At 50.1% G+C, this 22,530-nt stretch overlaps 1 protein-coding gene across 1 annotated transcript in view; it reads right to left on the bottom strand.

Annotated features, from left to right (window-relative positions):
- Dnah10 (dynein axonemal heavy chain 10) overlaps positions 1 to 22,530 on the bottom strand; it is a 121,812-nt gene that overhangs the window by 31,856 nt on the left and 67,426 nt on the right. Inside the window, exons 40-54 of the mRNA XM_059249522.1 lie at positions 20,991 to 21,126; positions 18,909 to 19,034; positions 17,542 to 17,676; positions 17,040 to 17,256; positions 15,957 to 16,076; positions 14,459 to 14,604; positions 11,691 to 11,843; positions 9,836 to 10,096; positions 8,811 to 8,983; positions 7,692 to 7,785; positions 6,920 to 7,087; positions 6,129 to 6,317; positions 5,275 to 5,446; positions 2,425 to 2,628; positions 1,966 to 2,046 (exon numbers count right to left, since the gene is read on the bottom strand). Coding sequence (XP_059105505.1) covers positions 1,966 to 2,046; positions 2,425 to 2,628; positions 5,275 to 5,446; positions 6,129 to 6,317; positions 6,920 to 7,087; positions 7,692 to 7,785; positions 8,811 to 8,983; positions 9,836 to 10,096; positions 11,691 to 11,843; positions 14,459 to 14,604; positions 15,957 to 16,076; positions 17,040 to 17,256; positions 17,542 to 17,676; positions 18,909 to 19,034; positions 20,991 to 21,126 — 2,375 coding nt within the window. The remainder of the gene's footprint in view (positions 1 to 1,965; positions 2,047 to 2,424; positions 2,629 to 5,274; positions 5,447 to 6,128; positions 6,318 to 6,919; positions 7,088 to 7,691; positions 7,786 to 8,810; positions 8,984 to 9,835; positions 10,097 to 11,690; positions 11,844 to 14,458; positions 14,605 to 15,956; positions 16,077 to 17,039; positions 17,257 to 17,541; positions 17,677 to 18,908; positions 19,035 to 20,990; positions 21,127 to 22,530) is intronic.

The raw sequence follows: 22,530 nt of genomic DNA, 5'->3' as shown, positions 1-22,530 counted from the left end.
CTCAAGATGGACAGAACAGGACAGTTTACAGAAGATGTATTTTCCCTAAATAAAAGGTGATTTAATCAAACATTTCATTTAAAAAAGGAAATGAGCAGCTATTACTTGTGGCAACTTACGGGACCTGTGATCTGCCCACGGTGATCAACCCTCCTGCCCCGGGAGACCGACCCTCTGCCTTTCCCCAGGGCTCAGGCACCATCGGGAGAAGCTGGGGCCCACAACCAAGCCCTGACTATCATGAAGCCCCTACCCACGGCGGCTGGGTGGGTACACTCAGCCATTCTGTGATGGAATGATGGGTGCTCTCTCCCAGAGCCAAGATCTTGTCACTTGGATCAGCTGATGGCCTGGGATGCAAAAGCCTCAGGCAGGTTATGAGAACAGGAAGACTGGACCCAAACCATCGGTAACGTCCAGGTTCTGCAGAGCTGTCTTTAACTCAGACTACACGCAGCATGCATCTAGCTTTGCAACATGGTCACCTCAACTTCAGGAAATATGTTCTCAGGGAAGAGAACTGTAAATGAATTTCGGGCAGCTTTGTGCACAGACCCGAAACACTGCATGCTGGAAAGGTGTGGGAATGACCTGCCAGCCACGGAAGCTAGCATGCATGGGCACAGCGAGGCTGGCAGCCACAGCCCCACAGGATATGTGGCCCACTGTGGGAGGCCAGCTCCCACCTTTTCCAGTGTTCCTATGAGGAGAAGAGAGGGATAAGAAACTTTTAGATAGAAAGACAGTGATGAGGAGAAAGAAACACAGAATAGTTTTGGGAGGACCTGGGCCAATACCCAATGGCCCCTTCTGCCTCTTCAAAAGGGCTTTTTATAACAATGCCAAAGGGGCCGGGCGGTGGTGGCGCACGCCTTTAATCCCAGCACTCGGGAGGCAGAGGCAGGCGGATCTCTGTGAGTTTGAGGCCAGCCTGGTCTACAGAGTGAGATCCAGGAAAGGCACAAAGCTACACAGAGAAACCCTGTCTCAACCCCCCCCCCAAAAAAAAGCCAAAGGGTGGGGCAAAAGACCTCCCCCTTGCTAGATCAAAGCACACTGCACAGCCAAGTGTAGACCCTTCCAAACACCTTTTAACCACACCTGTGGTCAAAATCATCCCCTTATGCAGTCTTGCTGGGTAAAGCAAGCTCAGATTCTCAGACCCTGAGTAAGTTCTCACTAGGAAACCTCTGTGGGTCTCTACAGCCCACCACTTGTTTTTTGTGAATAAAGTTTTATCGTAACATTTAGAAACATTTACATGTGGTCCCGGACGGCTCTCAAAGCACATTGTCAGAATTCAGCAGCTGTGACAGAAGCAAGATATTGCCACATGGACCATCACAGAGCAGCCTCTGTGAAGACTCTAAGTCACAACCTCCATAACATGTTTTCTTGGCTTCCTTCCCAGAAGAACAGCATTATAACTGAAATTATGGTTTTGGCTTGTGCAGAAGGGCTGTTTGTTTATTGAGTTTGTTGGGTGCATATCTGTAAAGTTGGAACTATTTACAAAGCCACCCAATGACATTGGTCATAAATCCTTTCAAGTTAGATCTAGACAAAGAGAAAAACTGTCCTGGCACCAACATGGTAGTGGCCTTTTGTTCATTTTTTTTCTACAAAGAACTGAACAGTAATGTCACTGTCTCTATGGGCAAGGATGTGACCATGTAGCTGTGGCATAAGAGGGGCCAAAGACAAATGTTCATAAAGTGGGCACCAATAAAACTTTATTCATCAAAACAATCAGAGGGCCACATTTGGCAGAAGGCCATGCCTTGCAGACTCCTGATCTTTTTGGACTAGAGCAAACTGTAACCCCAGGCCACACTAACAATACAAAGCTATTCTTTGTCATAAGGTATCTATGGTGAAGGAATCTTCTGGATCAAACTTTGGTCAGAAAAGTGACACACTTCTTTATGAGACCACAGAGCTGTCCATGCAACCGTGGCAGCTTACCTAAAAATGACTTGGCAACTGCATGTAAGGCCTGGGACGGCCAGGGCATGAACCAGTCGATACCAGTGTTGTTCACGAGGCCTTGAAGAGAGAGAGGCAAAAGAGAATCACCATGCAACCCAGAGTTACTCCAGCACACCTGCATGGTCTTCAGTATCCACCAGAGTGGTGGCTCAGTTGGGCACACCCAAGTGTGATTATGTCTCAGTATCTTGTCACTGTGGCACCATGCACCCTGCAGCTGGGGAGCCTGTGCCCACCCTCCTGCCAGGAAGACATCAGCCATGCCTACTGGGGATTGAGAGGGACCAAGGAAGTGTGCCTATAGTGCAGGGACAACCTTCAACTCAAGTGCTACATCCTGCATGGCCCTGCTGATGGGAACTTGGATGTGGCGGGTCCCCAGAGCACACACTATGCTGCAGCAGTGAAGGATTTCTAGCCTTGGCTCAAAGGTACCTGGGAAATTCCTGCACCGGGTCCTCAGGGTGTCTCCCACTGGCGACATGCCCAGGACAATGTGTAGGTTGTTGGCACTCTTTTTCACGAAATACTGCCACACAGACTCCTTGGCTGGGCCCATGCCGAACTTCAAGGCTTCCTGCTGAATCTGACCAAGGATGCTGTCCTTTTCCTCCTCAGGGAAGAGCGCAGGGACCATCCCTGGAGGACAAGGATGTGGAGGGAGCTGGCTTTCAGGTCTCTGAGTTCTGACCTCCCTGGGTGCAAAAGGAGGTGATGGTGCAAGGCATGATGGGAAGAGCAGCAGGTGCCAGCAGAAGACCAGGGCTAGAGTCCAGGCTCAACACACACTCACTAGCCCAAGATCAAAGTGGTCTCTGAGGACTGTGCTGGGCACCAAAGCTCATGGACATGTGCTTCTCACAGCAGGGATTCTCACCATGTGGATTTACCTCCCAGGAAACATCTGACAATATCTAATGACAATTTGCATGGTCATAACTTGAGGGGAGTGAGCTGTTTAGTTTTAAATGCCAGCTTGCCACAATGTCAAATTACCTGGGAAGAGAGTCTCAATTGCGTAACTGTCTTTATCAGGTTAGTCTGTTAATTAACGTTAGGATGACTCAGCCTACCATGGGCAGCACCATTCCCTAGGCAGAGGGTCCTTGACTCTTCAGGGCAAGAGAGAGCTGGAAGCAGGCAGTGTGGGTACATTCGTTTCTCCCTGCCATTGACTTTGGATGTGATGTGACCTCAAGCTCCTACAGCTGTGACTTTCCCTAAAATAATGCGCTTTAACGTGGACTCATAACCCAAATGAGCCTTCCCTCCCCTAAGGCACTTTGTGCTCAGGGCATTTGTCACAGCAACAGAGATGAAATTAGAGCAGGGATGGTCCGGCGTCCAGTGGGACCAGTCAGTTATACAGTGTCAAATCCTGCACGGCCCAGGACAGTCCCACAGCCCCCAATGCCACCAAGGCTCTGGGCAAGGACTGTGTGTGGCCAGGGTCTGGGTGACTGTGGGTGACTGTGGGTGACTGTGAGCGTCTGTGCCTTCAGATGGCGAGACACTTGAGTCAATGGGTTCCCGTTGTGGCCAAAGATACTAGCCCTCGAAGGGCACTACCTCTTCCCTTGACTCTGATGCACACCCCACAGGTAGCCAGAAGGGCATCCAGAAAGCACTCAGACTGTGTCCAGGCAGTGAGAATAGAGTCCCGTCTTTAAACGACCCACAAGGCCTTGCATCCCAGTGTCCCTCTACTCCTTTTTGGTTTTTTTTTTTTTTTAAATCGGGGTCTCATGTAGCCCAGGCTAGCCTTGAACCTGTTATGTAGCTGAGGATGACCTTGGACTTCTGACCCTCCTCTGTAGGGAGCAGGAAGTCCTGGGCGAATGTGTATTGTTTGATATGGGCGTGGCCATGCCAAGGACCAAGGCCTCAGCCCCACGGGGGTGGCAAAGCCTTCCTCTGGTCTGAGTACTGATGTTGACAGTGGGCAGAACAAGTCAATAATTCTCTCCACACAGATGTTTACAGTCCAGCGACTGCTCCTCTAAGGAGACTAGTAGCTAAGCCTGCCTCCTTGACCCAGCTGTACACCCCCATCCTCCCTCCATGTTTGTCTGTATTAATAACCCTGCCTCCATGTTCAACAAGACACTCCGAGCTTCCGGGGTGCCATGGCTTCTCCATCAGGGAAAGCCCAGACCACCCGATTCCAGATTCTTTCTGTGTGTCAGTCTTTCTTCATTCCCTCATCACCCCTAGTCCAGGTTCTGGGCCGCAAGCTGTACACAAATCAGCACTCCTGCCTCAGCCTCCTGGGTGCTGGGAATACACACATGCTGTACCAGGTGTCTGTTTACACCTGGTAGTGGGGATTAATCCCAGGGTCTCACACATGTTGGTCGAGCACTCTACCACAGCTACATCCCCAGCCACTTCTGAATCCTGTCCACGAGATAACCATTCACCTACTTTGATGTCTCTTCCCCTCGGACAGGGGACTCCCTGCATGTAACATTTTTCTAGCGGCCACTCCACCCAATGTGGGAGCATGAATGATGGCCCCTCAAAGACACCGGACCCCACCTGGGACCCACAAGCATGTTTCCTTATGCTCCCTGCCAAATGGGACAACGCTTTGCGGCTGGGACTGGGCGGAGGACCCAGGCAGCCCGGGGTTGTCCCAGGAAAGGGTGAAGAGCAGAGGTCGGATCAGCAGAAGAGAAGCAGAGGGTAGGGTGGTGTGAGCCAAGGAGCCCTGGGCCAGGGCAGCCTCTGCAAGCCGGAAAGGATGAGTTTGTACATCTTGGACCTGTTTGCGCCTTGGTGTCGCCTCCGGGAGCCCTGCGGACCCGCCGGGATGCTGGAGTGAACTCGCCTTTGGGCAGGTCAATGAAGGACCACAGGAAAAAGACACACCAGCTTCCCGGTGCTGCTTTGTGAGGCTCCTCCCCTCATCTAACTATTGCTGTTGCAATCCCTGTGTGTCTTTTTGTGTGCTTTGGTACCCACCCCTCCCCTGCACATCTCTGAGCTTCAAGGACAACAGAGGTCATGGGCATCGTATTCCTTGCAAAACCCGAGGTGTGCCGTGGCCACTGTAGGATAAGCTCACAGCGTCTCACAGAGCTGAGACACACATGGCTTCAAGCTCAGGGACCATCCTCATCACAAGGAGGAGGAAAGTAATCTATACATCTCCGGGAGAAGAGGAGCGCTCCGTGATGCCCCAGCCTAAACTGCAGGGTCTTGTGTGACAACCAAGATGGCCAGGTCTGTCTCAGACTGCAGTGGGGTTAGGGCTGGACATTCCTGCCAGTGGGTGGACAGTACCTGAGGTCAGCATGTTGTTGATGAGTTCCAGGAAGCCCTCCTCGGCCACATGCGCGTCCGTAAACAGGAAGATCATCATCTTGTTCTCCAGCCCCAGCTTCATGTACAGGTTCTTCAGATCATCCCGGAAGTTATTCTCCGAGTAGCCTCGGCTCAACAGGATCTCAAACACCTGGGGAAACAGGTAGGCAGCGCCCACTGAGGTAGGGGGGAGGCGCTGGAAGGAGAGCATGTGGGTTTGCATGCTCCACAACATTACATCACCTAAGGGGTACAAGCCATTTGATTGACAAGTGTCCTGTGTGTGCTGCATGCATGTGTCAAGGTGTGAGTATAAAAGGTGCTTGCTCCTATGAGGAGCATGTGTCTGGAGAAAGGAAGGCAAGGAAGGGACATGATCACCCGGGTGTCACTGGAGGGAGAGAAGGGGTACCTGCAATAGCAAAGGCTGGTGATCGGCGACTAGACCAAAAGCACCGTGTGCACACTTAAAGTGATAAACTGTACCATCTTGATCCATAGCTCTATAAGGCAGTTTTATCTTTTCTAAAAGATTTATATCGATTTCTGTTTATGCGCTTGGGCTTCTAAGTGAACCACGGGAGGGCACTGGAGAGACCACAGGAGGGCGCTGGATCCCCTGGAGCTAGAGTTCCCCGAAGTTATAAGCTGCAGGTGTGACAGCCAGCCAAACCCCAAAGCCAGAGTTGGCCAAGCCCCCTCCCTCTGTGTTCCCACAGTTCCCAATTCACAGGTGTGGCCTGGGTCTGACTTTTGAGGTTGAGTTCTCAAGCCGTGGACGGGACAAAAACAGAAGGTCATACTCCCAACTCTGTAAACAGGCTCCCCCTCACCTCGTAGCCTGCGGTGAAGGCCGCCAGCCTGGCCAAGGACTGCTTCCCGGAGCCACCCACGCCCACCAGCAGTGCATGGCCCCGGTCCATTCGAATGATGCGGTGCACACGCGTCAGGTGCTCCAGCGCGTCGTCAAACAGCACCAGGTTCATCTTGGTGTTGATTTCGTTGTACTCCTCGAGGATTTCCTGAGTGGAAAGGATCCGTAAGCCCCACTGCATGTTAAGAGGTAGGCTCTCTCCTTCGCATCAGGAAAGATGAAGGATGGAGAGAGCTGCCTTTTTCCTCAGCATCCATGGCTGAGGAAGTAACCCGAATGTTAGGACCTGTGGGGCTGGAGACCTCATTTCCCGACCTCAAGAAGGCAGTCGGCTGGGCATGGGGCAGGAGAGCTGGTTCAGCAGGGAGACGTTGCTCTTTCCAGGACCCAAGTACAGTTCCTAGCGCTCAATCAGACGGCTCACAAATGCCTGTAACTCCAGTTCTAGGGAGACTGACACCCTCTTTTGGCCTCTGTGGGTACCTATACTTACATGCCAGCATGCAGGCATGTGTGCACTCTCATACACACACACACACACACACACACACACACACACACACACATTCACATACATACTACATACATAACTAAAAATAAAGTAAATTTCCAGTCTGCTGGGTGTCAACCTGCTAGAGTGAGCCACAGCCCATTACAGACAAGAGAGGCTGCTAGGGCCACCAAACACACTCCCAAATGCTGGGTGTACAATATCCTGCATGGACAGAACTGGAGGTTGGCGGTCCACACCTCAAACAGTGCCTTGGCGGCCTCATAATCCTGGATGTCTTCATAAATGCGTGGTTCATCCTCATGCAGAGCCGTCCGGAAGTCCCCAAACAGGATGGGGTCCCTCATCACCATCTCGAAGTCATCGTTAAAATGCTCCTTCACCAGGGTCCCAATGTGATCTTGCACCTTGAAATGAAAGCCAGTTAAGGCCCCAGACATGTCCACAGTTGCATACATTTGGTGGGAAAAGAGAGTTCACCATGGTCAGTGGGAATAATTTACCTAGACCTTAGAATACACAATACATTGGTTTCTTTTCTTTCTTTCTTCCTTTCTTTCTTTTTAAACTGTTTTTGTTTGTTTGTTTGTTTGTTTGTTTGTTTTTGTTTGTTTGTTTGTTTGTTTTGAGACAGGGTTTCTCTGTGTAGCTTTGGCACCTTTCCTGGAACTCACACTGTAGCCCAGGCTGGCCTCTGCCTCCCGAGTGCTGGGATGAAAGGCATGCCCGGCCACACTGGTTTCTTTTGGTTTTGTTTTTTCTAAACCTTCTCTTTTCATTTTAATCACATTTACTTATTTATTTGTGCCAAGGGGACACACGCAGAGGGCAGAAGGTAACTTCTGGGAGTCAGTTCTCTCCTCCCGCCATGTGGGCCCCAGGGATGGAACTCAGCTTATCAGGCTTGGCCGCCAAGTGCCCGCTGACCCATCTTGCTGGCCTCACTGGCGTGTGTTTCTCTCAGACTCGATGTGGGGTTTCCCGCCCGCTAAGGTGATTGCGCGTGCTCACCAGCTGCTTGTCCACTTCGTTGATGAGGCGGTCATGGAAGACCCGCAGGCACTCGTTTCTCCACACCCTGACCATTTGAGGCACCGTCTGAAACCTGCATGAAGGGAGGGCAACGGTGTTGGTCACCAGGTCCCCTGGGGAGGAGGAAGGGGCTCGGGTGGATGGGGGAGTACAAGAGCCCTAAAAGCCTCTCTGTCCCTTTCTAGCCGGAAGGCTGGCGAATTAAATACAGGGATCACAAAGTCACCACCCACGGCTTACCCTATTATAAGGAAGAAATGGAATCATCCTGTGAGTCATGTACACAGCCCAAAGCCCGTGTGAACTTAGAATCAGCCTCGGGGCTCCTTTTCCTGGTCCTGCTTCCAGAAGTTTCTCTAGTTCCCAGCAAAGAGCCGTTACCCCGTCCAAAAGACTAGGAACAGGGAAGACGGCCACTCTAAAGCACCCACGGCACTCCAAGGCAGGTTAAAGCCCGTGTGAAGAGCCTTCTGCTCTTCTTCAGTGTGGCCAGCCCCTCCCTGCAGATCCACAGAGACCAAAGCAGCCAGGGAATGACGGGAGTCTGGCGGTCCTGAGAATCTCCCAGTACGGAGCCCTAACGGTTTCCGTGCTGTGTCTGGTGACTCCTGGGGACGCATGCATCCTTCACCCAGCTGCAAACACTGTAGCCAAACGAGCTGCAGGCTCCCTGCAGATCCAGCTGCAGACACCTGTACACACCTCAACTTCGGGGGCGAAGGAGCGCCACCCTAAGGGTTTATCTGTTTTCTCAATCAACATAATCAAAGATGCCGTGTGATTCACTGACACATTTTTTTTTTTTTTTGACCCATCCGATTCATTGCAAAGTCCCGACCAAAGCCATCGTGCCTTTAGGGCAGTGGTTCTCAACCTTCCTAACGCTGCGACCCTACAACACGGTTCCTCATGTCCTGGTGACCCCCCGCAACCATAAAGTGATTTTCGCTGCTACTCCATAGCTGTCACCTTGCTACTGTTATGAATCATAACGTAAATATCTGTGTTTTCCATGGTCTTAGGCAACCCCTGTGAAAGTTTGAGAACTGCCACTTTGGGGCATATTTTAGTAAAAAACAAACGAGCCCCCAAACTCACCGATCTGGATTAGTGAGGATAAGACCGTTAAAAACTCTGGAGAGGTCTCGAAGGTTGAAGATGTAATGGAACTTCGAAGGGGTGGGAGGCAGATCTTGAACAATGTTTTTGTAAAGATTTAATGTGCAGAATGTCAGCTTCCTGCTTATGCCCCCGATGCTCTCATTAAAGTTCTAAAAAAAAAAAAAAAAGAAAAAGAAAAGACTACCATGTCTATCGGTAGAAGAATGGATAAACAAAATGTGGTATTTTGTTTTGTTTTGTTTTGTTTTTTGTTTTTGTTTTTGTTTTTCGAGACAGGGTTTCTCTGTAGCTTTGGAGCCTGTCCTGGAACTCGCTTTGTAGACCAGGCTGGCCTCGAACTCACAGAGATCTGCCTGGCTCTGCCTCCCAAGTGCTGGGATTAAAGGCATGCACCACCACCACCCGGCAAAATGAAGTATTTTCATGGTAGAATAGTATTTGATCAGGAAAAGGAACAGAACACTGACACGTGGGTGAATCTTGAAAACCTGGCGCTAAGTAAGAGAAACCAGACATCAGAGGCCACACGGCTTCCAGGGATTGGGAGACAGGGAGGGCAATCTGTAATGGGTGCAGGTTTCCTTTGGTTAAAAAAAAATGTTCTATTTACACAGTGAGAATAGTTAGCCAAGACTGAATGGACCAAATGCCTCTAAATTGCATGTGTTAAAATGGTTAAAATAATGAATTTTACATTATGTGAAGTTTGCATTTTTACCTATGTATGCATATGTGTGTGCACCTGCACGCATGTGCAGCTCGCCACTAAACCCACTCCGGCTGCCCTAAAGGTATTCAACCTCTGACAGTGGCATATGACATCATCTGTAGTTACACAGCTTCAGACGAGGCTCACAGTTCCTCCTGCTCCTCACACCACACCCTCCCCTCCTGGCCTTGGAGTGCACAGACCCCACTCTAAGGTAAATAAAACAGCCCTGCCCCCGCTCCCACCCAACATGTTGACCTCCAGTTCAGACTTATGGGAAAAGCCCGGTTACCGAGGTGTGGCCCTTCAGGATGGAGTAGTAGATCAAGCGGAGAGACTCCTCTGATGGGAAAGGGACATTGAAGACGCTGAACAGCGAGAGGAACCTGGGGTCCACCTCATTGCGGCCCCCTCCTGCCTTCCCCATGGCAGCGATGAAGCCCAGGTCACGGATACTCTTACAGTTGAGTTCTTTCCCACGGTCATATAAGTAACCCTTTTCCAGCAGCAGCTTCAGCAAGGCAATGGGCTGCTGGGTGCCATACTCATCCACCTGGGAGATTATCAAAAAGTAGAGCTAGTGAGTTCGAGGCCAGCCTGGGCTACTGGGCTATAGAATGAGTTCTAGAAAAGGCTCCAAAGTTACACAGAGAGACCCTGCCTCAAGAAACTAAAAAGAAAAAAGAAAAAAGAAAGCAGAGCTAGGTAAGACTGTGCCAACCTTGAATGCTCACCCCTCCTGCTTCCCCCTGAGCATTCTGGGTTGGCCTCACAGGGCTTCTCAAGTCTGTAACTGTCTATTCACACCTGAAGTCTGTCTCCTTCACTACGCTGTGCATCCCATGAAGGCAGCAACTGCAGAGGCTTACACACCTCACAGCACCAGTTTCTGGGAGTAGTTCAGCGAATGGAATGGAATGGATGGATGGATGGATGGATGGATGGATGGATGGATGGATGGGTGGATGGATGGATGGATGGTTGGATGGATGGATAAGTAAATGGATGGATAGATGAGTAGGTAGATGGATGGGTAGTTGGGTAGATTAATGGGTGAATGAGTGGGTAAATAGATGAGTAGGTAGGTAGATGGATGGATGGATGGGTAGGTGGATGGATGGATGGATGGATGGATGGATGGGTGGGTGGATGGATGGGTGGGTGGATGGATGGGTGGGTGGATGGATGGATGGGTAAGTGGATAGATAGATGGATGGATGGTTAAGTGGATGAATAGATAGATAGATGAGTAGGTAGATGGATGGGTAGTTGGGTAGATTAATGGGTGAGTGGGTAGGTAAATATATGAGTAGGTAGGTAGATGGATGGATGGGTAAATGGGTAAGTGGATAGATGGATGGGTAAGTGGATGGATAGATATATGGGTAGGTGGATGGATGGATGGATGGATGGATGGATGGATGGATGGATGAGTCGATTCTGTAGATGGGTGGGCGAGTGGATGGATGGAGAGATGGATGGGTGGATGGATAACGAATGGATGGGTTTCTACAGATTTCTTAACTACAGATGGAAAAGTAACAGATGCAGGTCTATGGATAAATAAAACAGTAGGTAACAGTTGACTAGATAGATGGATGGGAAATGTATAGATGGTCAGATATATTGCAAATGGACAGATAGTTAAAAACTCTTGCTGCAAGCCAGTCGGCGGTGGCTCACGCCTTTAATCCCAGCACTCGGGAAGCAGAGCCAGGCAGATCTCTATGAGTTCGAGACCAGCCTAGTCTACAGAGCAAGATCCAGGCAGGCACCAAAACTGCATGGAGAAACCCTGTCTAGAAAAACCAAAAACAAACTAACAAAAACAAAAACAAAAACAAAACAAAACAAAAACCACTTGCTGTTCTTCCAGAGGATCAGAGTTCTGTTCCCAGCTCCCTTGTCAGGCAGCTTAACCACCACATGTAACTCCAGCTCCAGGGGATCTGACACCGTCTTCTGGTCTCTTTGGGTACATGTGGCATATATACACACAGGTACACACACAGGTACACACCCAAAAAATAATAAAATTTAAAACTAGTCTTAAATAACAAAAATCTTAAAAAGCCATGAACTTACACATGCACACACATACACACACACACATGCCCACCTAGTCCACCTCTGTAAGCTCCGCTCACCTTTGGCATGTTCATGTCATCCATGAACACCAGCAGGCGCTTCCCCATGGGTGGTCCATATGTGTCCTTCGTCCGTTTCTCCACATTTGCCTCTAGATTTCTCTGGATGTCCAAGGATGTGGTGCGTGAGGAGAAGCTGACCATCAGCACAATCTGTAACAGAGCAGAGGGTGGTTAAACAACTGGATTCTAAACGCAGGTCCGTGCGTCATCGTTTTTTTTTTTTTTTTTTTATAATTTGTTTATTTCTATTTTATGTACATTGGTGTTTTGTCTGCATGTATATGAGTGAGGGTGTCTTATGTGTGAGGGTGTCAGATCTTGGAGTTACAGACAGTTGTGAGATGCCATGTGGGTGCTGGGGATTGAACCTGGGTCCTCCGGAAGAGCAGCCAGTGCTTGCTCGTTAACCACTGAGCCGTCTCTCCAGCCCCGATTCACCGTTGTTTTTTTTTGTTTGTTTGTTTGTTTGTTTGTTTTTTTTTTTTTTTTTGGTTTTTCGAGACAGGGTTTCTCTGTGTAGCTTTGCGCCTTTCCTGGGACTCACTTGGTAGCCCAGGCTGGCCTCGAACTCACAGAGATCCGCCTGGCTCTGCCTCCCGAGTGCTGGGATTAAAGGCGTGCGCCACCACCGCCTGGCCCCGATTCACCATTTTTAAGAACTAAACACAGAGCTGGGTGTGATGGCACACTCAAGAGGCAGAGGCAGGAGGACCTCTGTGAGTTCAAGGCCAGGCCAGCCAGGGTTACACAGTGAGAACCTGTTTTAACAGCACACTCTTTCCTTCTGTTCGATTCCACGTTGCCACTCATGAGCCTTGGGACAAGGTGGAATGTTTGCCCCCAAGGCCACACTGTCTTGAAATCAGAGAGTCGGTGACTCCCCACAGGAGACCTTCCCAAGGTTGGACCCACTAACACCCCCTCATCAGAGGGGCTGGAAGGACTCTGAACCCTCCCTAAGATACACAACCAGTTAACTATTACCTACATGTCGCCCTGCTTCTGAGTGACTCCAATCATACTCATCTGGTTCACTGAGCCGGACTTGGGTAGAATTGTTTCTCGGCCCTTTCTATCTGGGTGATTAGAAATAAACTCCCAGGAAAGGTCACATGGTGATATGTGGTAGGGAAAGTATCATTCTACCTTGGTGGCCTCTAAAAAGGCAACTGTCTGACCTTTAAGAGTCTGGAAAGATGACTTCAATGACATCTGCTGTACCACTCTCGATGGCAGAGGAGTTTTAAACATAAAATTGCTTTCAAGGCAACTGCCCATTAATAGGGAGGCAAAGAAAGCATATACAGCCTAGGCTTCTTCCTGGGCCTCATAGCTGGAGGGAAGATGTTCTCCTGCACTCTCCTGCATGTGGACAAGGTGCTCCTCACTCTCTCTCCCTGCAACCCCCTTAGAGGAACTGAGTGCACACACAGGCACGTACATGCGCACGCATGCACGCGTGCTCACGCATACATACATACACATACACACATATACACACACACACACACACACACACACACACACACACACACACACACACACTCATATTCAGCCATGTACCAGCCACAGCTGGACTGCTGTGCCATACAGCTCGGTAGCCCCTGCCCAGAGCCGGGGTTCAGTTAGCGAGGTGTTTAACCACGTTTCAGTTGGTGCCAAAGTTGTTGGTCTATGGACCAGTGTGCATCCAGGACCAAGGACTCGCTGACTCGGCTCTGTCCCCTGCTGTTGACAGAGAGTACTCAACTGCCTGCCAGTCCATCTGTTCACCTGTCTGGACCTGGTCCTGGCCTGCTGTATCCTGACCCAGTTCAGCTTTTTTTTTTAACCTGGCAGCTAAAAAAATCTACAGCTTTGCTCTCAAACCTGAGCCCAGCATCTCCCTTCTGGCTCTGATCGGGTTCGTGATCATTGATACGGACTCCCAGCACATTCCTGAGACCCTTGAGCTCTGCTGGTGTCCACTCTGTAATCCATATACAAACATGTAGGTAAATAGTGTATCTATGGCATGCTGTGAGAGCTAATATCAGTCACTACCTTGCCCAGGCTACCAAGCTATTATGATAATAGCTGCCATTGAAACTTCTACACCTAGGCAAGGTGGTAGTGCCACACACCTTTAATCCCAGCACTGGGGAGGCAGAGCCAGGCTGATCTCTGTGAGTTCCAGGACAACCAAGGCAACACAGAGAAACCCTGTCTTGGGAAGAAAAAAGAAAGAAAGAAAGAAAGAAAGAAAGAAAGAAAGAAAGAAAGAAAGAAAGAAAGAAAGGAAGGAAGGGGGGAGAGAGAGAGAGAGAGAGAGAGAGAGAGAGAGAGAGAGAGAGAGAGAGAAAGAAAAGAAAAGAAAGAAAGAAAAGAAAGGAAGGGGGAGAGAGAGAGAGAAAAGAAAAGAAAAGAAAAGAAAAGAAAAGAAAGAAAGAAAGAAAGAAAGACAGACAGACAGACAGACAGACAGACGTTTGTCTGCATTGTCTGGTATAGTGAATTCCTATACCGTGTCACAAGGAACACAGTGGCTTCTGTCATGTGGATTTCCGCCATGAAGGAAGCCAGTTGCCCTTGGGTGTCACTGCGGTGGATGGAATATGCCGCACATCCCATGCATTGGACATCATCCCTCGTTTCGTGTTAGTGAGCTTCGGAGGCTTCCAGGACCTCTGGGGGCTGAGAGGTAATAAGGGGCTTGTCACACTGAGCCACCAGGCTGGGGTAACTTGTTACCCAGCAACTGTCGACTAATACACGCGAACACTCACACTGGTCTCCTCATTCATATTTTTCAGGAAGTTCTGGGTAGTGGCTGTCTTAGACGTGCCCGATTCACCCACAAAAAGAACAGGTTGCTTGATTTTAACCATCTGCTCCAGGATCCAGGTGGTGCGGGTCGTATCCACCGTGTGAACTGAAAGATAAAGGAACAAGGTTGTCCCAGGAACTCTGGGCACTTGGCCACCTGGTGCTCACACAGAGTCCCATGCATCCAGTAGGGGGCAGCAAACACCGAGCTCTGGGATTAGAGGCGGCTCAGTGGGTAAGAGCCTTGCTCTAGAAGTATGAGGACCTGCGTTCAAATCTCCAGCACCTCCATGAAAAGTTGTGTGTGGCTGTGGGTGCCTTTAACACCAGGGAGGTGGAGACAGGAAGAACCTGAGAGCTTGCTGGCCAGTCAGGATAACCAGAATAGGCTTCAGGCCCAGGAAGACACCTGGCAGCCTGCTCATGCTTCCACAGGTGTGCCCAGGTGCATAATCCTGCACCACACACACACACACACACACACACACACACACACAGGTTTTTTTGTTTATTTTTCGAGACAGGGTTTCTCTGTACAGCCCTGGCTGTCCTGGAACTCACGCTGTAGCCCAGGCTGGCCTCGAACTCAAAGATCTTCCTGCCTCTGCCTCCCGAGTGCTGGGATTAAAGGCGAGCGCCACCACCACCTGGCATTTTGTTTTGCTTTGTTTTTAAGCCAAGCTCTGGCTGCAAAGGTGAATATGGATAAAGCCTAGCCTCTGTTTCCCAGACATTCCATGGCTTTTTGGAGGCACGACATCCGCCCAATCAAACTGTGTAACTGAGTATGGCACATTTCCTTGGCAAAGTGATTGTGGTAATGGCACCAGCTTCAACCACCCTGCTCCCTGAACTCCGTCTGATTTGCGCTCAGAATGAAAACCACACTTCTCCCCTACTCACACCTCAAGCACCCATAGGACCAATTTCCTGAAAACCTCTGCTAAAGGCATCACCACCACAGTCAGGTCCAGTCCACCCACTCTCCGAGGGACCATTTCATTGGGGAGCAGGCGCGGTTTCCTGAGAAAATGCAGATGTCTCGCTCCAGAAGCAACATGCACCAGACCAGACATGCTTACTATGGAATCATACAGGATGGATCAAGGTTCTCTCAAGGTCCACGCCCATTGTGAACTGCTGCTGGGGCTTCCCTCCTGCCCTCCCCGTGCCCATCTCTGTGGCTGGAGCGCCCCAGGAGATGTCAAGGGAAGTGGAGAACAGGCTATCGTGGGCATCGGCTTGCAGGGAAAAGCCCAGGTCACAGCCACACAGAGGTGCTCAGAGGCGTGGGACAAAATGGGACCCCAAGGGGCCGATGGTGCCACCCTCTAGTCACTCCCAGCCAGTTCCTGGATGGCACTCAGTTGCCAACGAGGCCATGGTCTTCTTTGCATGCCCATTTACACCCTTTCACACTCGCTCACACCAGGAGGACCGGGGCCGGCGCTGACATACCCAGGATGTCGATGAATTTCTTTTCGTGGCTGTGAACATACTCAGGAACTAGCTTGCTCCATGGGATCCAGTAGTTCCGCTTGGAATCGAAATGAAAGTCGTACAGGGTGGGAAGATGCCCTGCCGGGGGACAAGGGTCCATGTAGCTTTTGTCATAGACATGGGGGACAGGATAGATTCTAGTGCATCTGGAATGAGCTGCCTGTTCACCTCAGAGCTACATTCAGTCTTGCTTGCTACCCCTTCACGGGAGAGAGGTACCCAGTGAGTACTCAGAATTGATGCTGTCCTCTCACGGGTCAGAATCTGGGACTTTTGAACAGTGCCACCTTTCTGCAGCTAACCACCAGTCCTTCCTGGGGACACAACCATGCGACACAAAGCCACGACCACACTCTTGTTGGTGGCCCAGGCAAGGGTAGATGCAAATAAATAGACAGCTTTGATGCAGATGCTGAACTCTAAGACTGGAGAAGTACAGGTAAGACCCATGACCCATGACCCCATGACCCCATGACCCATAGGGCATCTGGCAAAGACAGGGTGGGGAAGAAAAGAAGAAGCATGGAGTCAAAGATTGCTCCAGAGCTGGAGCCCCGCCCACCATCTGCACCCCGCTCCCTAGCCCGTCTTCTCAAGGGAATCCCCATTCACATGCGTGCCACGCCCACCCATCTCTCGGACAGACCACTCCTCCAAGCCGAAGGCCATCTGTGGGCTCCAACTGTTTCTAACTAAAGGCGCACATATTCAGGCAAAAATCATAAACCCTTTATAAGATGCCTTCCTATGACTCATCTGCTGGTCTAGGAGACAGACGGGAGGAGCCCAGTGGAAAAATGGGGAACCCCGGAGCGTGTCAAGTGTGGAGAGCTGGGCCAGAGCTAGAGCATAAGGGTCCAAGATGGAGTCAGAGGCACAGCCTCCTCCAGCCGCAGTGGCTAAGGGGTTGGCCTGCTGGGGTGGGTGACGCACTTAAAGCCCTGAGCAAAGCAGTGGCCTCGTCACACAGGCAGGAACAAGGAAAAGCAAAGTTCACCTACTCCGCAAATCTGCACCGAAGGATCGGGTCACGACTCCTACCTGGCAGTTCTCCAGGACGGGCCCAGCGCCCTTCCGTGTCCACAGTGGGCATTGACGAGAGGTGTTTGATGCACTCGTCAAATCTGACCCTTCCCTCCTCCAGCAGGGAGGAGCCCAGTGAGCAGTAGAGTGCCTCCAGGAAGTAGCATTCGAGCAGGTCAGGGTCCTCGATTTCCCCTTCTAGCAGTGAATCCATCATTTTGGTTAACTGGATCACCTGGTCACAGAAAGCCTGTCTCGGTCCACCTCTGTGACCTCCACGATGCTATCCTGGCCTGAGTCCTCGCGTCCTGCATCCCACAGTGATGGCATCGATACCCGCCATATTGGTTTGGACACATGGAGCCTGGCACCTTAGCTTGCGTAGGGGTCACAAGAAGGTGCCCTGACAGTCACCCATCCGCCATCTCTGCCCCCTTTATAAGCCCCTCCCCCACCTCCCGGGTCCCTCTCCCGGGGAGCCTTCCTTTCGCCCTCAGCGGTGAAGCGGAAGCGTTCTTACCATGTTCAGGTCCGTCTGAGGAACCACCATCTTAAGCTTCTCTCCTTGTCTCCCATCCACTATCCCCTCTATGATCATGTCGATGAGCAAGGGCACGTATTTCTCAAAGAGGTCATTTAAATGCTTTTGCTCCATCTGTGGAGGAGAGAGCCAAATCCTTTTTAAGGGTCCTTCTAACTGGAAGCTCATCAGGGGTTTGTCTTGTCCCGAGAAGGGCGGGAAATAACTATGGCGATGACTTCAGCAGGTGGCGGACCCAGGGCCAGTACCTTTCACATGTAGACAGATTCGGTCTTTTTTTAATTATTATTATTTTTTTATGTATATGAATGCTCTATCCGCATGTATGCCTGCACACAGATCCCACTATAGATGATTGTAAAGCACCATGTGGGTGCTGGGAATTGAACCCGGGTCCTCTGGAAGAGCAGTCAGTGCTCCTCACCGCTGAGCCATCTCTCCAGCCCCAGATTTGTTCTTTACGCTACACCCATTTCCCTTTGCTGCCACAACGTACCCACACCTGTGAGTGACGGGCGATAACAGGTCCCATCTGGCAGAAAAGAAGCTGATGGTCTTACAGTTCAAGCATCACAGTCAACCGTTCAGCAAAGAGTTTAAAGTAATGTAATGGGTGTGCGGCCGGAGGGGAGGCTCAGTGGTTAAGACGGCGTATTAAGGCTGAAGTCGTGGGTCAGCAATTAAGAGCACTTGCTGCTTTTATAGAGGACCTGGGTTCAATTCTCTACACCCACATGGTGGTTCACAACAGGCTATGACTCCAGTCCCAGGGGATCTGAGACCCTCTTCTGACCTTCCTGGGCATCAGCCATGCACATAGTGCACATGCGTGCGCGCACACACACGTATGCAAAACACTAATGCACATAAGAACCCATCAGATCTCAACCACGGGGCAACCTGGTTCATCTGCACACGGCACTCAGCCAGCTGAGCAAAAGCACAGGGCGGGGCATCCTCTCTCTCCATAACTGGGCCCATCTGAACCAGGTTTGCACACTGAAACCCAGAATCCACCTGGGGTAACATCCGCTGGCTACAGCCATGTTCTCTCACGCATGTATTGCCTCTGGCTGTGTTCCCACCCCAGGAGCAAACTTGAGTAGGTACAAAAGAAACTCATTCATGCAACTGGAAGTGTTTCCCAGCAGCCTTTCTGCAGAAACCAATTGATCCCTGGCCTAAGCTGTCAACATCATCACTCATCTCGCCAGGGACACACGACCCAAAGACTCATTAGGCTGTGTGCTCAAGGACACACACAGCAGGTCAAGGTGCTCTCTCCTCCAAGCATCCCTCGTCCAACATTCCCGATGATGCTCGCGCTGTTTAAGGACAATGCTCACCTTATTTTGTATTTGCTGCTGTAACCATTTTTTCCAGTATGGTTGGTATTTCAAGTTCTTAGGGTCCACGTAGACCATCCCACATCGAGACACAGTAGCAGGAGAGGCGTACTGCAGGTCTCCCACCTGGAAAGCAAGTGAATCCTTCAACTCATGGCTGCGAGCACCTGGGTCACACAGGCCAGGACGTTCCCTGTGCAAACAAGGGCATGAAGCCCATGGCAGACAGACAGGCAGCACAGCTGTTGAGGTTTCGTTTTTGTTTTTGTTTTTTCAAGACAGGGTTTCTCTGTGTTTCTTTGGTGCCTGTCCTGGATGTCGCTCTGTAGACCAGGCTGGCCTCAAACTCACAGAGATCCACCTGGCTCTGCCTCCCGAGTGCTGGGATTAAAGGCGTGCGCCGCCACTGCCCGGCTGAGCTGTTGATGTTTTAAATTGAACATGGAGGTCACAATGAGATCGCCCATGCCTGATGCGACATCTTCTCATTAAATAAAAATGTTGTAGACTACCTGATAAAATGTAGAAAAGTTAGAAACATGGACACAAGCTATTCAAATCCCAGAACCTAGAAACGAATACCATGGGTTTCTTTTTTTTTCTTTTTTTTTTTTCTTTTTTTTTTTTTTTGGTTTTTCGAGACAGGGTTTCTCTGTGTAGCTTTGCGCCTTTCCTGGAACTTGCTTGGTAGCCCAGGCTGGCCTAGAACTCACAGAGATCTGCCTGGCTCTGCCTCCCGAGTGCTGGGATTAAAGGCGTGCGCCACCACTGCCCAGCGTGGGTTACTTTTTTAAAGGCTTATTATTTTATTTAGTGCAGATGTGGATGAACCTGAGTGTACCTGTCTCCACAGAGGCCAAAAGAAGGCCATCAGATCCCTTGAAAGTGGAGCTACAGACGGCTGTTAGGCGTCATAGACAAGCTGGGAACCAAACAGGGTCCTCTGTAAGAACAGCCGGTGTTCCTAACCACCGAGCCGCCTCTCCAGACCCTTTGTTTTTGTATTGTTTTGTTTCAATTTTTTTTAAGGCAGGGTCTCATGTAGCCCAGGCTAGCCTGTAACTAAGTATAGCCTTGAACTCCTGGTCCTCATGTCTCCACTTCCTGAGTGCTCGACTGACAGGTGTGTGCCAGCACACCTGGGTTTGTGCAGTGTTGGGGATAAAACCCCGGGGGGGCCTCAAGCATGCTAGGTGAGCTCTCTACCAACTGACCTACAGCCCCAGCCCCCACCCCAGACATCGCTTTAGGGAGTTTTCTTGTCTGTCTTTCTGCCTCTTCGTCAACATGGCTGACATCAGGTAGCACAAGGCACTGGAAGAACAGAGTTAGCAACACTGTCAAGTGACTCAAGTGACATGGGCCCATCAGCCAACTAGACAATGGTATGGACAAACACAAATGCACGGATGAATTCTGCAAACCGGAGAGGAATAATATCACAATTAATCTAAAGGAAGAGCAAGTCCCAGTAATTTTCAATTTCTTTCCAACCTAGTAATAGATACATTTAGTAACAGGATAAGCATGTTGTTTATAGATCGATCATAGAATGATTCTCAGGAGAAAGAGCTTTAAAAAAAAAAACCAGCCAGGCATTGTGGCACACGCCTTTAATCCCAGCACTGGGGAGGTAGAGGCAGGTGGATCTCTGTGAGTTCAAGACCAGCCTGGTGTCCAGGGTGAGTTCCAGGACAGCTGGAGCTACACATAGCGAGAGCCTGTCTCGAAAAACAAACATGAAAGTCGTCAACTCTAGCTTAAGGAGGGGATGATTGAAGAAGAAGGGAAACAAAGTCGGGGCCGGTGAGATGGCTCAGTGAGCAGAGTGCTTGCTGCCAAGCCTTGCAAGCCGAGTTCAAAGCCTGGGCCCCACACACTGGGCAAAAGAACCAACTCCCACAAGTTGCCTTCTCACCCCCACACCTACCCGAGTGCACAAATGTGGTTAAATGTCATGTCAAAAATCGAAACAGTGAACTCATTGTAAACGTCTGTGTTTTCATAATCGTCTACCTTAATAAAGACTTAGGGAACTAAAAGCAAGGACCCTGCTCAAGTTTGGTTCCCAGCACGACTTGCCTCAAAGAGCAGGGCACAGTGTGCCTGGAGCCGAATGCGCTCCCCGTTGGCCAAGGTCAATAGCTTGTTGTCGTCCATCACAGAGTTCATGTTTTCCACCCACAAGGCATCCACGTCGCCATCAAACAAAATATACCTGCAGTGACCAAAGAGAGGTAAGCCACAGACCCTTGAGCACTCCCAGTGACCCCGCTGTCCCTCCCAATCGAGGTCTTCTCCCAGGTCTTCCCAGCCAGGACCTTCACAGCACACTCCCTCTGTCCTGATGTTTGACCACGTGGTGCATAAACACTGAGCCACTCATCAATGTTTGAGGATCTGAGAACGTCACGCACAATCCAGCTAGCTCTTTTTTTTGGGGGGTGGGGGGAGAGGGGGTTTTAAGACAGGGTTTCTCTGTGTAACTTTGGAGCCTGTCCTGGAATTCACTCTGTAGACCAGGCTGGACTCGAACTCACAGAAATCCATTCTGGGATTAAAGGTGTGAGCCATCAGCACCTGGCTACCAACTAGTATTCTACAATTCTTTTTCTGTCTTTTCGAGAAAGGGTTTCTCTGTGTAGCTTTGCACCTGAAAGACCCTAACCCTTCAGGCTTACACCACCCCCCAAGCCCCAGGAGAATAAGAAACTAAAAAGAAAACTAGTTCCAAGGGCAACCTGACTCAGCCACTACTCAATCACCGCTGCAACAATGTAACAATGTAAAAAGATTTCTGTTAAGAGATGTGCTCAACTGTGACTGGGACAGTTGCAGGTGTTCCAGGAAGGACCACTGTGACCTTTGTGTAAACTCCACTCCCGCCCTGATACCCCCCTTGAGGTTTCAGGAAGAATGTGCATGCGGACGTGAGCGTACCCACTCTGTGATAACCCTGTGATCAGGCCATGAAATTGTATGGGAATTGTAATCTTATGGCTTTTGTGGGTTTTCCTTTAAAAGTACCTATGTGACTGTAGTGCGATGCGACTCTTGCTCTTTGGAGCAGAGTTTGCCTGACTGTACAGCTGCATTAATAAACACCTCTTGCTGTTGCATCAATTGGATCGGAGTCCGGGTTCTTGGAGCACCTCCTCGAGAAGGTAGTACCCTGGGTCTGGGGTCTATCACGCCTTTCCTGCATCTCGCTCTGTAGACCAGAGCTGACCTCGAACTCACATAGATCCGCTTGGCTCTGCCTCCCAAGTGCTGGGATTAAAGGCTTTTTTTTCTTTCTTTTTCTTTTTTTTAATGATCTATTTATTTATTATGTGCTCTGCCTGCATGTATGCCTGCAGGCCAGAAGAGGGCACCAGATCTTATTGTAGATGGTTGTGAGCCACCATGTGGTTGCTGGGAATTGAACTCAGGACCTCTGGAAGAACAGCCAGTGCTCTTAACCACTGAGCCATCTCTCCAGCCCCAGCAATCACCTTCTTTTTCGTCTCATACTATTTGCCTTTATCTCCATTTGTTCTTGTAAATTACAGCGTTCCTGCATTCCTTCATAGGAACCATCTACTAGTCCTGAGTGAGTAGTTTCACAGTGACAGAAAGTATA

This window comes from Peromyscus eremicus, chromosome 23, assembly GCF_949786415.1.
Source record: "Peromyscus eremicus chromosome 23, PerEre_H2_v1, whole genome shotgun sequence".
Taxonomy (NCBI): Eukaryota; Metazoa; Chordata; class Mammalia; order Rodentia; family Cricetidae; genus Peromyscus; species Peromyscus eremicus.
The sequence above is the reverse complement of the archived record's forward strand: the minus strand, read 5'-3'. Positions and strand labels throughout refer to the sequence as shown.